The 17,140-nt window shown below is 37.9% G+C and overlaps 1 protein-coding gene across 1 annotated transcript in view; it reads right to left on the bottom strand.

The window, feature by feature from the left end:
• LOC110458512 (titin-like) overlaps positions 1-17,140 on the bottom strand; it is a 483,136-nt gene that overhangs the window by 381,061 nt on the left and 84,935 nt on the right. Inside the window, exons 37-61 of the mRNA XM_021510245.1 lie at positions 16,451-16,753; positions 15,913-16,040; positions 15,459-15,679; positions 14,643-14,939; positions 13,410-13,564; positions 12,987-13,135; positions 12,189-12,327; positions 11,517-11,697; positions 11,031-11,218; positions 10,223-10,558; positions 9,635-9,861; positions 8,965-9,290; positions 8,166-8,363; positions 7,575-7,862; positions 6,873-7,234; positions 5,774-6,032; positions 5,073-5,310; positions 4,175-4,320; positions 3,457-3,797; positions 2,937-3,176; positions 2,464-2,711; positions 1,765-1,969; positions 1,503-1,635; positions 815-977; positions 427-557 (exon numbers count right to left, since the gene is read on the bottom strand). Coding sequence (XP_021365920.1) covers positions 427-557; positions 815-977; positions 1,503-1,635; positions 1,765-1,969; positions 2,464-2,711; positions 2,937-3,176; positions 3,457-3,797; positions 4,175-4,320; positions 5,073-5,310; positions 5,774-6,032; positions 6,873-7,234; positions 7,575-7,862; positions 8,166-8,363; positions 8,965-9,290; positions 9,635-9,861; positions 10,223-10,558; positions 11,031-11,218; positions 11,517-11,697; positions 12,189-12,327; positions 12,987-13,135; positions 13,410-13,564; positions 14,643-14,939; positions 15,459-15,679; positions 15,913-16,040; positions 16,451-16,753 — 5,602 coding nt within the window. The remainder of the gene's footprint in view (positions 1-426; positions 558-814; positions 978-1,502; positions 1,636-1,764; positions 1,970-2,463; positions 2,712-2,936; positions 3,177-3,456; positions 3,798-4,174; positions 4,321-5,072; positions 5,311-5,773; positions 6,033-6,872; positions 7,235-7,574; positions 7,863-8,165; positions 8,364-8,964; positions 9,291-9,634; positions 9,862-10,222; positions 10,559-11,030; positions 11,219-11,516; positions 11,698-12,188; positions 12,328-12,986; positions 13,136-13,409; positions 13,565-14,642; positions 14,940-15,458; positions 15,680-15,912; positions 16,041-16,450; positions 16,754-17,140) is intronic.

Raw genomic sequence — 17,140 nt, 5'->3', positions numbered from 1 at the left:
AGCAGGAAGATTTTTAAGTATTTTACATAACAATGAAAAGAAATTGATTAAAAATAACCTTTGACAAGAGGTGAATGAAAATTTCGCTCAAAATCATGTAAGTAAAGGAAGAACTTTTATGAATGATGTTGGAACATCCGAATAGAAAACGTAAAATTTGACACATATTATCAGAGGGACTATCGTTAAATCAGAATCCATACTTAACAACTTTTCAAAATTTTCCTTGAGGAGAAACCTTATGTCAAAATCTAATATTTTCTAAAAAAAAAAAAAAAATGATTCCAATTTGACATAATAACAGCGTAAAATACCATGCTGCCAATTTAAGATAGTCAAAAATGAGTAAAAATCTGTACAATGGAGATTTTGCAAGTATGTGGACACTGTGAGATATCTGTGTACAGACTTTTAAATGACATGTACCTGCTACTTGGACCTTGGCCCTGGTACTGGCACTTCCTGCCACGTTGATGGCAGAGCACTGGAACCAAGCCGAGTCTGTGGGCTCGCAGCGTTCTATGTACAGTGTGGAGCGGTTACCCTCGATGTCAATCCTGCAAGGTCAAAAGAATTGGTAAATATCTCATCATATAAAGCCCAAATTGTACAAACAAAATTAATTTAACCAATTTTGGAAATAGAGTAACAGATTGCAGTCAATTTTGGAAGAATTGAAAGATTTTACACTTAGATATTCTAACACAACTAGTTTGGTGAACCTTGACCTGAAATACATATTTTCATCTTGGGTTGAAATTACTTTACTCTGCATGAAAACTGTGGTACATTAAATTAGTCTGTCGCTACACACCTGTATGGGTTGCTAGGTACAAGCATCTTGCCGTCCTTCTGCCAGCTGATCATTGGTGTGGGCGTGCCACTGACGTCGCAGGTCAAGGTAATCGGCTCCCCGGCCTTGGCCGTCACGTTCGGGATTCTGTTTTGGAACTTTGGTGGCTGTAACATCTCCTTCTCTGTAAAACGTAATAAATACATTGTATTACATTGTATTCTGTCAACACACTGCATTGTATTGTATTATGTTGTATTTAATGAAAACATTGTATTACATTGTATTTTGTCAACACACTGCATTGTATTGTATTATGTTGTATTCTATCAAAACATTGTATTACATTGTATTCTATCAAAACATTGTATTACATTATATTCTATCAAAACATTGTATTACATATTTTTCTATCAAAACATTTTGTTACTTTGTATTCTATCAAAACATTTTATCAAAACAATGTATTGTATTACAGCATATTGTATTATATAAGTATGTCTGTTAATTTTGAAGAATAAAACAGATTTCTTTCGAAATTATTTTTTCAGTTACCTAATTCAGACACGTGCATAAACATTTGGAAAGATCTGTTAGTTATACAAACTTGATAAAATTTGATATCAATATTGAAATATATAAAATGAAAATTATATTTCCATTAATATTAAGTATGTAACTCTCAATTCCAATCAATACGATGACTTACCTAGGATGGCGACGATGACGTTGAACGAGTTTTCACCAGCCTTAGATTTGGCTACACACATGTAGGTTCCTGCATCGTAACGTGTCGCAGACAGAATGATAAGGGAGTTAACTCCATCCTCATTGACCACGGTCTGAAAAATAGATCAGGATCATTATTGTTCAAGTCACAGTAAAATAATACATAATACAAACGTTCACACATGAGACTTTCAACAATAATAAAATCTTACGAACGTTATCGATACCACAATGAGCCCTACCTTGTGATTATTGTCATTACGGACAGGCTGTCCATCTCTGTACCAGGTGAGTTCGGGGGCTGGACGGCCAGACACAACGGTGTCCAGTCTGACCGTTTGACCTTCCCTGGCCTGCAGACTCTCTGGGACCTTTTTGAAGGTTGGTCGCAGTAGTGCCTCAAGGATTCCACTCTGGTCCTCGGGCCTCTGGCTCTTGGCCTTGTCCCTAGAAGGTCAAAGGTCAACAATGTATATATCTAAAGGTCTGAGGTTAAAAGTGTAGTGTCCTTATCAAAAGTTCCAATCTTAACAGTCCAGTCTCTCTGAAGGTCATAGGTCAACAATGCAGTTCATCTTTATAAAGGGTCAAAGGTTAACAGTGTAGTATCTTTATCTTAAGTTCACATGTTTACTATGCAATGTCACTTTCTTAATGTCAAACTTAACCAGAAAATTGTTCAAATAATATACAGACTTTTTTTAGTGAAAAACGTAGGTTCTGTAACTGAAGCTCAAAAGTAGATAGCACAGAGTTGCAATATGCAGGTTAAATTTTTATATTTCTACTTCATCACTAAACATTGAAGTCATCACAATACCACATCTTTAACTTTACAATGACACTGTCCAAAACTTGACCCATGACGTTATCGAGGATGTCACACCTCCTACAGTACAGGAATCCTATCACACATTATATGGGTGGGACGAGACACTTACTTGCTGGCAATCTTCTCCAGTGTGGTGGGAGCCACAAAGGAGGTCGAGTCAATCTGACCAACACTGTCCACGTACAACATGCTGGAACAGGTGGCCTTGCCCGCAGCGTTGACCGCCAGGATGGTGAAGTGACCAGCATCCTCTGGCAGAGCGATGCGGATACGGAGTGTGCAGTATCCGTCCTTCGTGTATTTCATCTCGTATCTGTTGGACCGTTTGATCCTGTGTCCATTTTTGTACCAGGCAATCTGAAGCATCAGTGTGTTTGTAAAGAATCGAGACTTGAATAATCAATCATCAGCAGTTTTCGAATTAAGAATTTTACTTAAGATTTCAACTATCTCATGATCAAATTTTGACCCAGCATCTATACAATCCTAAACTGGCAATATCTATAAATTTATCATATCTCTTTATAACAAATTCATTTCTCTTCTTTTGGATTAATATTGCTTTTTAAATTTGAAACTGACCTTTGGCCTGGGACGACCTGTGACTCTGCATACAAAGGTTGCATCTGAGCCCTCAATGAGACGGAAGTCCTTAAGCTTCTGGATGATGGCTGGGCTAGCGGGAGGCGCTGGTGGTCCGCGGTCATCCTGTAGTTCGGACTCGTATTCTGAAGTTTCTGTCTCACTGGAAATCTTAATGTGTCCGTCACGCATGTAGTCCTCGCTCATTAATCTCTGCTCAAATCCTACGGACTGGAAATCCTGTACCAAATCCAAACAGGATATTACAAATTTGTGAAATTATACTGTGTTACTATGGTTTTATTTTTTTAATTACTGTCAAAAAAAAAAAAAGTAATGTAATCATTGGGTTTGTAGATCAAGAGAATTTCATAAAAAAACATTTTCTAAAAATTATAATTTATAGCAGATAGCAGATTCCAAACAACTTTTATTCATAAAATCATCTAATTAAACGGGAAGGCAGGTAGATTTTTCTAAACATGCTGGAGAGGCAGATTTCTATGTCATGTGTACTTACCTGTACAGGTGCTGGTTTCTTCTCCTCTGGTTCCTTTGATCTCCTATATTGGAGATTGCTCTCCAGGATCTTCTCGGCACGTGTAACCACAAACTCCTGGGGATGGCGCTGTGGGGCCTCCATACGAGCTCTAAGCTCCGTCATCGGTGGCTCCCAGGTCTTCTGTGGTGCAGAAACCGGCTGCTGTTTCTGGGCCTGAACTGGTTCCCAAGGTTTCCTGGTTACCGGTTCCTGGACAGGAACTTGTGTCTCCCTTGGCTCAGCCGATACTGGCTGCCAGCTCTTCAGTGGAGCGACGGGAATGGACACCATAGGCGGAGGTGGTGGTGATGGGGCCCTCACTAGAAAACACGATAATATAATTCAAAATACCTGATGCTGAACGAGACATTCCATGAAATTTGCTTGCTAGATCAATGCTTATATTCAGGAACACACTCAAAAGTTGTTTATAATTTGTTACTTATTCAAGATATTTGTTTTAGAAATATTCAAGAACAAATTGGCAAGATACGTTTAATACGTTTACAGTTTAACTCTTTCACCACTGCAGTCAATAATGGACTCATCTAGATCAATGCATGATAGATTCTACTAAAGTTACATAGGGTTGAAAGGGTTATCCGATTATATGATTCACGTAAGTTCAGGCTTCTTAGAGACGAAAAGTAACAACACAATACCTCCGTCCCCCTACTTATCTAGGACTTAAACTGACCTTCTGCGGGCAGTAGTTTGGCTGTGACGGTGTCTTCTCCAGCCAAATTGACCGCTGTACATGTGTACTCTCCAGCATCATCAGGACGACAGTGAGAGATGGTCAGTGAACAACGGCCACTCAGAGTGTCAACGGTCATTCTGTGTCTGAAAAATAAATTGAGGAAATTTAAAAAAATAAAATAAATTTCTAAAATCTCACAGTACATTTAGCTTTAAGTCAATTCTCAATGATCCACTGGTAAAACTATTCCACACCTTGTATAGAAGAAATGTATTTGATTTCCCTTTAATAACACGTCTATCATGGCTGTTGTAACAGCTTTATGATCAGTAGACTAATGTTTAAGTATGATAAATGACAACTTTCAACTCAATGTCCTGAAGATCCATGTCATATTTTGATTAATATGATAATATCATTAAAAAAAATGTATAGATTTTGTATATCATTTTAGTTTGCTCATATCATGTGATTTACAAGAGTTTCTCTTAATATCAGCATGTACTGCTTATTGTCAAATACATTTGTAAAAAGTACCCTGTTCAGGCTTCAAACTATGTCCATGTGTAAAACAGACCAATTTCAGTTTGTACCCAACATATTTTATTTCCATAGTTGTGCTTTTAATGTCACATCCTGCTTTATATCATTTCTTAACTTAATATAACATACTGCTTTATATCACATTTCCTTTAATGTCACAATCTGCATTACATCACATTCATATTATATCATATCCTCTTTGTATCAAAGTCATCTTTATAACACATTCCTATTTATATCAAATTTCTTTTATATCATATTCCTCTTTATATCACATTTTCCTCTAACAAATATAACATGATATTAAGAGAAACATACCATACATGATAAATGAGGACAATTTCTTTCTCACCTATTATCTGTCCTCATTGGAAATCCTCTCTTCATCCAGGAGATTTCTGGGAAGGGGACTCCTGTCACATGACATTCAAAGATGGTGTTGGTGGCCTCGACAAGGCGAGAGTTCCCAGGTTTGTCGGTGAATTGTGGACGGATGGGGGTCATTGCTGGTACCTTCTCATCGCGCCTGGGCGCCTTGACTTGCTGGACGGGTTCCTCGGTAATTGGAACGTCTGGCTCAGGAGTTGCCGCTGTTCAGTTAATGGAAATAGACATGTGTTTGAAATTGTATATACAACATGTACAACATGGTTTCATTCAGTATTAAAATCAATCCAGATTCTGGTTATTATAATTTGTATGAATTGAATAACAAGAGGTTTTCAAGTGAAATATTTTTCCGTTTTTTGTTTTTACAGTGTTTCACTAGTACAAACTTCCAATAAGAACTAGCAGGCAACAAGGAAATATAGGATTTGTATAAAAGTTGGGCGTACCAATATTTTCTATTTGACTTTCACAATGAATGTTAGATGACAGTTAAATTTTCATATTATCTAAGTATATCTTTAAAACATTAGGAGAAAATATTTGATATTTATCAAAAACAACATGATTTTCAGTTGTAAAATGGATTTTCTCTTTTACATGCAATCATTTCCTACTTTCACAGCATCAATGATCACTTTTTTTACAAAATAAAAAGTGGATTACGTTTGACGACGAGTCTAGCCTCAGATGTGGAACTTCCCTCAGCGTTAGTAGCCACACACTTGAAGACTCCTGTGTCCTCGGGGAATATCTCGGCAATCGTAAGTCTGGCAGTGTTGTTCTCCCACGTGATCTCATAGTCTGGGGAGCTTGTGATGACAACGGTTTCTCTGAACCATTTGATGATCGGTTCAGGGTGAGCCGATATACGGCACTCAAACACGACCCGTTCTCCTTCACACACGGACACATTCTTCAGTGTCTGTAACACAATAAAGTTAAGTTGGTTTCATATTTTGTATAATTGTGCCGGTGGTCAAATGTCAAAGTTTTGTTACTGAAAAATACATATCAGTGATTTAATATTGTTCAAGAATGCAAATGATTACACCAAGTTTATGTATTTCTCATATTTGTTTTAAATCATAATATGTCAAATCATAATCTCTCAAAATATAGGAGTTAAACAGTAGATAAAATTACTGTACAGTATATATAAGTACTATACAGTAGATATAAGTACTATACAGTAGATATAAGTACTATACAGTAAATATAACTGCTAAACAGTGAATATAAGTACTATACAGTAGATATGAGTTCTATACAGTAGATATAAGTACTATACAGTATATATAAGTACTATACAGTAGATATATAAGTACTATACAGTAGATATAAGTACTATACAGTAGATATAAGTACTATACAGTAGATATACGTTCTATACAGTAGATGTAAGTACTATACAGTAGATATAAGTACTATACAGTAGATATAAGTTCTATACAGTAGATATATGTTCTATACAGTAGATATGAGTTATATACAGTAGATATAAGTTATATACAGTGGATATAAGTTCTATACAGTAGATATAAGTACTATACAGTAAATATAAGTGCTAAACAGTAAATATAAGTGTTCAACGGTAAATATAAGTGCTAAAAAGTAAATTTAAGTGCTAAACAGTAAATATAAGTACTAAACAGTAAATATAAGTGATCAAAGGTAAATATAAGTGCTAAACAGTAAATATAAGTGCTAAACAGTAATTATAATCATATATTCATGACTTGTTTCTGACAGATTGGAGTTATACCTGTGTAAAGACGGGCTTCTCTTTGGTGGTGACAAACACAGGGGGTTTAGATGTCGGCAGCGGGGGAGGTACTTCCTCCTCTGGTGCATGTTCCTTGAACAGCTCAACTCGCTTCTCAAAGGCGGCAAATTTTGGCTTACTGTCGACCTGCAACTCAATCTGTTCACTAAACATTTGTGGTTTTGGTTCTGGCCGTTTAACAAATTGTGATGGGCGCTGCAGCTTGGGAACCTTTGCGCTTGGTTCCTCTGTGGGCTCGATAGGCTTTGGAGCTTCTCTTAGTGGGGCCCTCCTCTGGTCGAAGGTTTCCCTTACCTCTGTCACAGGCTTGTATACAGGGGCTGGGACCTGCTCCATAGGGGCTGAAACAACAACAGACAGGACTCAAAAATCTTAAATAAAACCTTATTAAAGACAATAGTCACACATTTTTTTTTTAACAAATAAAAATCAGAAACCAGTACTCATGTTTTACTGTTTTGCGTTATGTCAATAGTAATTTTTACTATATTGTGATATTAAAAACTATAACCTACCATTACAGCAGGGTTCTCTAACACAAAAGCCGAAAAAGATATACCACTGACCAGAATATTTTTATCGATTTCAAAACTTGGATCACTTTTCTTTTTCATTTCATTATGAACATAACAGAAGCTACTGCAACAGATAGTGGTTCTCCCATCTTAGAATTTAACTCACCCATAATCCTGAGTTCGGTTGTACACTGAGCGTGTCCGGCAGGATTTTCGGCTGTGACGGTAAAGTTTCCGCCATCCTCTTGGAACACCTCTGGAATGTACAGAGTGTGGAGGTCTCCCTCCGTGATTATCTCAAAGTCTCGGGAGCTCACCACCTGGGCGCCATCACGGTACCAGGTCACTGTAGGGGGCGGCTGGCCGGACACACGCACAGTGAAGCGCACAGCCTGGCCTTCACGTGTTTCCACGATCTTCAGTTTCTCCGTGAAATTTGGAGGAATCATGGTAGCTGAAACAATTACACCATATTTGCAAAATCAAACATGATTAGGATTCATTGCTCAAACTTTGTTTCTTCATGATGTTTACACTTTTTCCACACTGCAACAAACCAATGATTTCCAGAGCCTGGAAATTCATCAACTTTACAACCTTCCGATCAGACTTTCTTACGAGGTTTTCATTCAGACACTTTCATTTTCTTATCCAAATGATGTCAATCATTATTCTATTTTCAGATTCGGCAAAAACGAATTTGAAATTTTATCTCCAACTTACGATTAAAAACGTGACAACAATTTAAGAAACGTACCTCTAACCACAAGCTGTGATGAGCTAGTTGCGTTGCCTCCCTCGTTATCGGCCTGGCACTCAAAACGCCCGGCGTCCTCCTCAAAAACTTCTGGAATGGTCAATGAGACACGTCCGTCTCTGTAGCCAATCTCAAAGTCAGCTTTGTCCGTGAGCTGCTTGCCTTCACGGAACCACTTGATGGTTGGCTCGGGTTTGCCTGTAAATTAATTATTGACATGTATTAGATATCACTATTGATGAAAACGTCCTTTTATCCAGGAAAAGACTACATCGTCTGTCTGATTACACCTCAGAATGCAGTGAAACATGACACTACAATCAATAGAGCTGATGAGATCAAGTCATTGGTTTACTGAGTTGGCAGCATCACCAAAAAAAATGCTGTTTTTTTAATAGCCAATAGCCCAAAACTACATGACTGGATCAATGTAATCTAACAATCTCCAACCAGATCACAAATCATCTTTCTGACTGTATGATTTAAGTGAAAGATTTATAATGGATATTTTGCAAGTCTTTTATGCGAATGCAAACTGTATTAAAACCAGTTCTTTACTTACAAGATTTTTGTATTAGATCAACTAATAACATTGTACAGGTCACAAGCCCAGACTCTAAATTAACTTAAAATGTTTCTTAACAATTTTAACTGAAAATGGTTTGTCTGGCAATAAACCCTTTTCACATTATGCAGTCATACTTGAAAAAAAAAGATATTGGTGAGAAGCGAAGAATATTTTTGGCGACCTCAGCTTATCACAGTTACACATGATAAAAGCAGGTTTTGAGCTACATACCTGACACGACTCCCTCAAACACGACCTTACTGCCCTCCGCGGCTGTGATGTTTTTCAGCGGCTGGAGGAACTTGGGAGGGATCGGCACGGCAATGGTCAGATCCACCGGCTTGAAGGTGGGCGGCACATCAGTCTTGATGGTGGTAGCATAGTGCTCTGTGGTCCCAATCATTGGAACGGGCTCGGCATCAGACACATCGGTCAAAATGGTGGTCGAGTGCGACTCGTACGACGGGATGTAGGTGTCTGGTTGTCGTGTTGACTGGTATATGTGCTTGACGTGTGTTTCAGTCGTTGTTGTCTCCGTTCGAGACAAACGCTTGGATCTAAAAATAGATACAATGTGTCATAAGTTTTATTTAACAGTTGTAATAAAATAGCAAAATATTTGAGTCGTAACAAACAGAGAGCGTACGTTGTGATTTTGTCAACGGTAAATCATAATACTTTTGCCCTCTGGCCTTTTCATTAATAACACAAGGATGAAAATTCAAAAATGGATGCAAAAATATAATACACACAAACCTTTTCTGTTTTACAGTTTCCTAGAATTTATTTGCATATAAACATATCTGTGGAATTTCTTTTAAGTAAAATTTTTGCAACAATTTTTCCATATAAACAAATCTTTACGCTTTAAAGTGTTTTGGATTTTCTTTATCATACTTACAGCATTTCCGTGTTTCCAAATATTCTCGTCTTTGGGATCGTTGGTTCTTCGTCTACGTTAAGACAAGCTGAGCAAGTTGCCTTGCCTGATGGGTTCTCCGCGGTGATGGAGAAGCGACCTGCATCCTCATCAAACACTTCTGGGATGTATAGCCTGTAAGTGTTGACCTCCATAGAGATCTGGTAGTCGCGGGAGACGACAGGCTCACTGTTAAAGTACCATGTGACCTAGACAGACACAAACAGCTTTGTCAGTAACACAAAAATAAACCCTGTTTTGATACTATCACATCTATGAAGGTATAGCCAGCCCTTAATATCAATCGATCCCCATTTTGATTTTTCACCACTGATTTAACCAAGGCCCCTATCTAGGTTACACTGACCACACCCATTTTGTTATGCTACACCCCCTTGACCACACCCCTTTTTATTTTACCCCAACTCTGGACCACACCCATTTTGCTATGCTACCCCCCCCTTGACCACACCCCTTTTTATTTTACCCCAACTCTGGACCACACCCATTTTGCTATGCCACACCCCCTTGACCACACCCCCTTTGTTAACCATTGAGCCGCCTCCTTACCTTGGGTTTGGGACTGCCAGTAATTGAGCATTCAAATGTGACGTTGTCCCCAGCATTGACAGTCATGTCTTGGAAAAGTTTCTGGAATTCTGGCGGCGATTGATCCAGACCGTCATCGCGTTTGACGATCATGTTGGACTCCTTTGTTTCCACCACGCGTCGGATACGCATCACCTCAGCCTCCTGGATTTGCTCTGTTGGTGCTGCCTTCACCGACAGCTTGGAGTAACACTTGGCCTCGCCGGCCAGGTTTGTGGCACGAACCATGTAGTTTCCAGTATCTTCCTCGAATGTCTCGGGAATCGTCAGATTGTGAACATCAGCAAAGGCAGTCACCTGGAGACATTGTCAAGTGAAATTATTATTCTACTGGAATGAAGTTAAATTTTATGGGGGTCCAATTTTCTTCTTTTGATCTTAATAAATTTCCAGAGTCAAAATTTTTGGTAACATTTTCAATAGTTATAACTATCACCATATCAGTAGGCCTGATAATTTAAAGGGATATATCTATTTATTTATTTTAGTAAAAGAAATATAGATATCCTAGTGTACACTTGTGACTTCCCAAATTTATTTCTCTGACTTCTTTTAATTTTTAATACATAGAACATTGAATTTGATGCAGACAACACTTTCTCTAAGAGTTTCCTTTAAATGAAATATCTATCTATAGGTAGCCCCAACACAATCACACAAGGAACATCTGGAGAGTTCCTTTCAGAAAATAAACATAACTGGTCCTTTAAAAATAATGGTAAGGGACCATTAAGGTTGTCCTGTTTTCTGATTGGTCAATAGTAGTCACCTGATAATCAGGACTGTTTTCGATGAGTTTGTTGTCCTTGTACCACTGTATATCGGGGACAGGGTGACCTGTCACGCGGCACTGCAGACACACACGGTGACCAATCGGGATGGACAGGTCACGTAACAGTTGTGTGAACTTGGGTGCGGCTACTTCGCCACATGAGGCGTCGCTCAACTCGCTCAACGCTGAAACAGACGACATTAATCTCAGTACAACAAACGTACATGTCAAATCATTCTGATATTCAGTTTAAATTCGGAAGATATCTGAACTTAAATCAATATTAATTTATTGCCTTTTACCATATTTGGTATTCACCAAGATTGATCAAACATTGTTTCTTTTTGTGAGACCGATTTAAATTCGTAAAAGATGTGTCTCACGCCGAGAGGAATTTTTCTGAATTAATTTTCGTGAGTCTCGCGCTCAAATCGTTAGATATGGCGTGGACGTCTTTTACTTTCCTGAGTTTTTTTTACTTACGTTCAACATGGAGTTTACAGACGCTCTCTGCCTCGCCATGCTGGTTACGAGCCAAACAGCGATATAGGCCACTATCCTCAAGGTAGGCCTCACGGATACTTAATGTGCATCGGTCTCCCTCAAACAACAGTTGTATGTCCTTAGACTCCTTTACTGGTTTGTCTTTACGGAACCAGATCACCTAGGCAACACAAAGGGGAGATAACTAACATGTGAAACAGAGAATTTTTCTTACTGTATACCGGGATATTTTTCGCTGCAGTTTAAATTTTCTACTTTTTCGCCCGCTGTAATGAAGGCAAATTTATCATTTAAACAAACGTTAGAAAACAACATAACATGCATAATAGTTAAATGTGAACGGCAATTAGCACTGGGTGAACACAGATTATTCTGCCAAAGAGTGAAAGTTTGACTGTACAAAAAATTCCCGGTATAAATACAATGAATCAAGGTTAACTGTCAAAAATGTAATAAAAAGCTCTATATTCTAAGTAGATAAGTCCACAAGAACTTTATTTTATGGAAAAATAAAATTTCTTGCACAACGCTATTTTCTACAGATTTTTTTCATATAGATCAATTGTCTCAAAGATCATTTACGAACTATAATACTATATATGTATCAAAATAATTGTAAGTATCCAGCTTTTTAAAGAAGTTACAGCCTACCTCTGGTTCTGGGTGGCCAGTGATGACACAGTCAAGTCTGACACGGCTCCCCTCCATGACCTCTCGTGCTGCGGCCAGGGGCTGTAGGAAGCTGGGCTTCAGGGGCTCTGCCTCCAGGGAAGCAATAGACATCTCCTCCCTGAATCAACGTCAGGCAAGTGTCAGTGTTAATGATCAAATATACATATCATACAGTGTTCCCAAAATGAGGGATGTTTGCCCCTAAAACATTGGTTGATGCTCTATTATAGGGTCCCTGTCCTATATAACTATAAGTACCGGAGGAATCTTGAAAAATCTATGAAACACAAAATTCCAAAATCTATGGAAAACACTGAAGCGGTTAAGTTACATATGAAGTCAAAGTAATTCACTTATTGGTACGTTATTTCATACTTTTCGTTTTCTACTTTTTTTTCCTTTTCAATATTTTCTTAATTTTACTGCATTTTTCTTTCTTTTTTAATTCATTATGATATTCAATTATTGTAATTATTTCACTGTTTCACATTGGACACCACATTTTCTAGGCAGAAAACATGTTTTTCGTATGTGCATAGCAGCAAAATCTGCCATATGAGTTCTGAGTTCACCCAGGGAAAGATATCACCATTATTAGATTGATAGAAATTCTTTATCTCTCTTTCTTAAATATATTTAAATTATTTCTCAATCTGATTGATGAATTACACTGTATCATAAATTACAGAGTCTTTGAATATATGTAAACAAGCCATTCGGTTTGAAGTGACCTTTGACCTTTCCTTCAGTTGAAGTCCTGTGGGAGTAAGTACTTACGCTGCACTAGAGTAGAAGTTCTCCACGTTGACCTGGCAGGACCTGTGGGTCTCGCCAGCTGTGTTCTGGAGTGTGACCTTATATGTCCCAGAATCCTCAGTGTATGCTTCAGTGATTTCCAACACCGACCTGTTGACCTCTATGGTAATCTGTAAATAACCAATGAATCACACATTACAATGGGAAATATAGATTTCTTCTTTTAAATATAGGCACTGAACTATTTGGCAAAATACCCAATGCAAGATATATCAATCAATCATAGACAAAAATAAATCTGTTTATCTTTAAAATCATTGGGACTTTCAAACATGAAATTCAAAATTAACCTCATTTCTATAGAACCACGCTTTTTTTTTTCTTCAAAAAAATACATTTGTGTATCAGATAAGTAAAGCAGTGTGCTAAGAGACCGCCACAAACCTTATACACAGAGCTAGGTGAGATTCGGTCATCGTTGCGGCACCATGTGACCTCCGGAGTCGGCGAGCCAGAGAAGATAATTTCCAGTTTGACGCTCTTGCCTTCTGGGATGTTGACATCTTCTGACATACTATGAATGACTGGCTTCTCCAGGGCTGTAAACGGGCAACAGACACTTACTGACCATGTCAGAGGTGCACACAGTTTTATCAACCTAGTGATTCTTCATAATTATAGTGGTCATGAATTGTATTCATAATGTTCGAAGTGATAATACCGGAAACGTTTTATCAAACATTTCAGATTACTGCTATATCCAGATTTCATAAAAAATTACATTGAAAAATCGTTTTTTACAGAAATATAAACAAAATATTTGAATTTTGAAAATGCAAACAACAAAGGCTGAATTTGAAACTAAGCAAGTAAGATTAGGTTTTTAGAGAGACAAAATATTTAAAAACTGTTGATAATTTTTTGGAAACAGGAATGAAATAAATATTGAATATACGACACCCTGAACTTCCTGGGAAACAACAAATTATACATGCCAACAGAAGCAGCAAATCATTGTCTGACCGTACGGCGTAAGGTCATTGATTTGGCTATAAACTTCGACGAGATAGGTACAAATGGTTCACAGATCTGTTATGGCAGGCGGAGACAGAGGGGCGATTAAATAGTGAAGGCATTAAGTCAAATGCAGGTTAAACGGGGAGGCAAGGAAAACAATTCAGACTGCAGATAAACACACAGGAAACAAGGGCAAGTGTTGAATGAATAAAAACACTGAGACATGCCTACATCGAAAAAATAAAGAACAAAAAATAAATAAATAAAATAATCAATCAATCAAATTACAATAAAATGATAACGAAAACTTCAATAAATATTAATCATGCATGGTTTTGTTTCACCGAATGACAAAGACTGTTAAAATATATAACAATAGCATCTATGGTTGAGAGAGAGTACAATGTTTTACAAAGAACAGAAGAAACCATGCTATTTCATCGTCAGGTTCATACAGACCATATAGATAGTCATGAGAACTGACGGAAATTGAAAACCTAAATGGCCATCTGTAAATGATCATGCCGTCTTTATGAAGACAATGTAAACTGTGGGTTACAAACGATCATGCCGATTCAAACAAAACAAGGAATGACGAGAAAAGGAAAAGTTGACAAAAGGGTTGCATATCAACCATGCCAGAATGAGAAAGAGGCTTACGGATGACAGTGAGGCGGGCCGACGAAGAAGCCTCGCCACCTGGGTTGTTGGCTTGACACGTGTAACGTGCGTTATGACTGCGAAGCACTTTACGCATCTTGAGACAACATGTGCCGTTGATTTTAGTAATGACATACTCGGGAGAGCTGTCAATGTTTATATCATCTTTGTACCACGAAATCGTGGGGGACGGAATTCCCGTCACATGACATTCGAAAGCAAAAGAACCGCTCTCTAACACATCCACCGACTTCAGGTTACGTGTGAAGTCAGGGGGGATAATCTGTTGGTGAGTTTCTGAAAGAGCATTACAATCTTTGTAACAGAATAATGCCAGATATAATAGAACAAAAAATTGTATGAAGGGAAGAGATCTACATTAACAAGAACTGTCAACTGTAGTATGCAGCAGTTAAAACCTGAGGATTACAAAATATTCTATACACATACACTGTTAATCAGAACAGCAGGAAAATACATTCATGGGGCAAAAATATTGTCCATTTTGGGGGGGGGAATTTTCAATAAATGACAAAATGAAATAACAAAAGATTATCATATTTTTGGCGTATTTGAAAACTTTAAACAGAAAATAAAGACAGCTGGATATGCAGAAAAGAAAAAGTTTCAGTCATTTCACTGAATAAATGAGTTGAGTCAATAGACTTTTCAAATAGTTTCTTTCCCTGTTTTTCAAAAAGTGTTCATTTCTTGGAATTCGATGGTGAGAAGGATCCAGAGGTTGGGCAGTAAAGTGAAGGAGGATAGGGCAAAGGAGATTTCCAAAGAGGGAGATAACTCTCTACACAAACATACCTCTAACATGTAAATAAGATGAACTTTCGGCAACTCCAATCTGGCTTGTAAAACGACAGGTGTACCGAGCAGTGTCCTCGGAAAACGTTTCCTCGATGGTCAAGGTTGCACGCCCAAAGTCAAACTTTGTCTCGTAGTCTGGGCTGTTAAGGGGCATATTGTCTTTGTACCAAGTGACCTCTGGCGGGAGGTCACTCTCCACTTGACATTGAAGTGTGACCCTACAGAATGAAATACATGTTGATAATCTCATGGTCACCATGGTAACATTATAGCGAATTATACTTCAAAGATATTTGTACGATAATTATTTTTATTAACTAATTCGATGCTGTGAATAAAAATCTCCAGATCCATGAAAAAAAATAAAAAATACCACATTTCTTAACCTGTGTTTGACTAATCAAAAACACAGACTAGAATATCAATATTCTGGGGGAAAAAATCTACATACTTTTCACCCTCCATCACTTCGGCATCCTTGAGGTGCTGTGTGATCCTTGGCGGTTGCTTGGCGATAGCAGCAGATGCTGTTACGGTAACCTCCATGGGAACAACATCTTCTTGGACTGGTGGCGCCATCTGCATGAAATAAAATGAAACAGTTTGTAAGAAAACTTGTGTTGTCTTTTTGCTACTGCAGATAGATTGGATATACTCAAAAATGATACATTTTCGAAAGTAAAACCTGGCTAACATGTTGCAGGTGTCAAGACTCACGATACACAATATCAGATCAAGATGTCTGTCCCTAATTAATAAATAATTCTCATCTAACCAAGATAAACTGTTTAGAAAGTGATTAACAAAAGTGAGCTTCCATAACAACATGCTTCTAACAAGTCAATAACGTAATTATTTTTATATTAAATTTAAATAATTACAAGAAGTCTAATACATATCTGATACAACTCTATAACATGTAATGTTTTGGTGTATAACCTCCCTTTCGTATGCGTTATACAAGTCTGTAATGCAGATGTTGTACTGACCTGGGCCTGCGTGAGGTTCTGGTGTATTTTGGCGATCTCCATGTCCATCTGCTGGGCGGACATCATCAGGTCCTGGTTGGTGACGAAAAGCTGATGGACCTTGGCTGTTCCCTCTTCACCGTACAGTTCTATAGCCAGCTCCGAGACATGCTTCAACCGGTCATCCTGTCGAGGTTTACCCGTCTCCATGAAGGAGTTGAGTGAGCGTGCGAGAGTCTCCGCCTCCTCTGGGTTGCGGCACTCTGGTGCACGCCGACTGATATTGATCAGGAGGGTATTGCCCTCACGGATCCATTGCTCAGACTGAGGGTAGGAGATTTTACAGATTAGCATACTGCCTTCACAACAACAAGTAATAATACAAGTGTACTATCAGTTTCATGAAAAAATCACATTTTGCAAAATCATCAGATAGTTGTATTTTTATATTATTTGCTTGATGGTGAACATTTAGACGGAGGTTTTAATGTAAATTGTAGAAACTTTAATAATATCAGATTAAGGATTAAAAGATATCCTTAAAATTTAATGAGCAAATCTTTCTAAAACATGCACACTCTCTTTGACCGAAATGAAGCTAAATGGAAAGTATAACTACAGTCAACGAAGCAAGGATAGGTCACAGTGACCTACATTTGAAAATTGGTGTAATGGTCTTTGATATGTATACACAAAAGTAGTTAGATGACT

The sequence above is a fragment of the Mizuhopecten yessoensis genome, unplaced genomic scaffold, assembly GCF_002113885.1.
Source record: "Mizuhopecten yessoensis strain PY_sf001 unplaced genomic scaffold, ASM211388v2 scaffold9639, whole genome shotgun sequence".
Lineage (NCBI taxonomy): Eukaryota > Metazoa > Mollusca > Bivalvia > Pectinida > Pectinidae > Mizuhopecten > Mizuhopecten yessoensis.
This window is presented reverse-complemented; position numbering and strand designations above follow the sequence as displayed.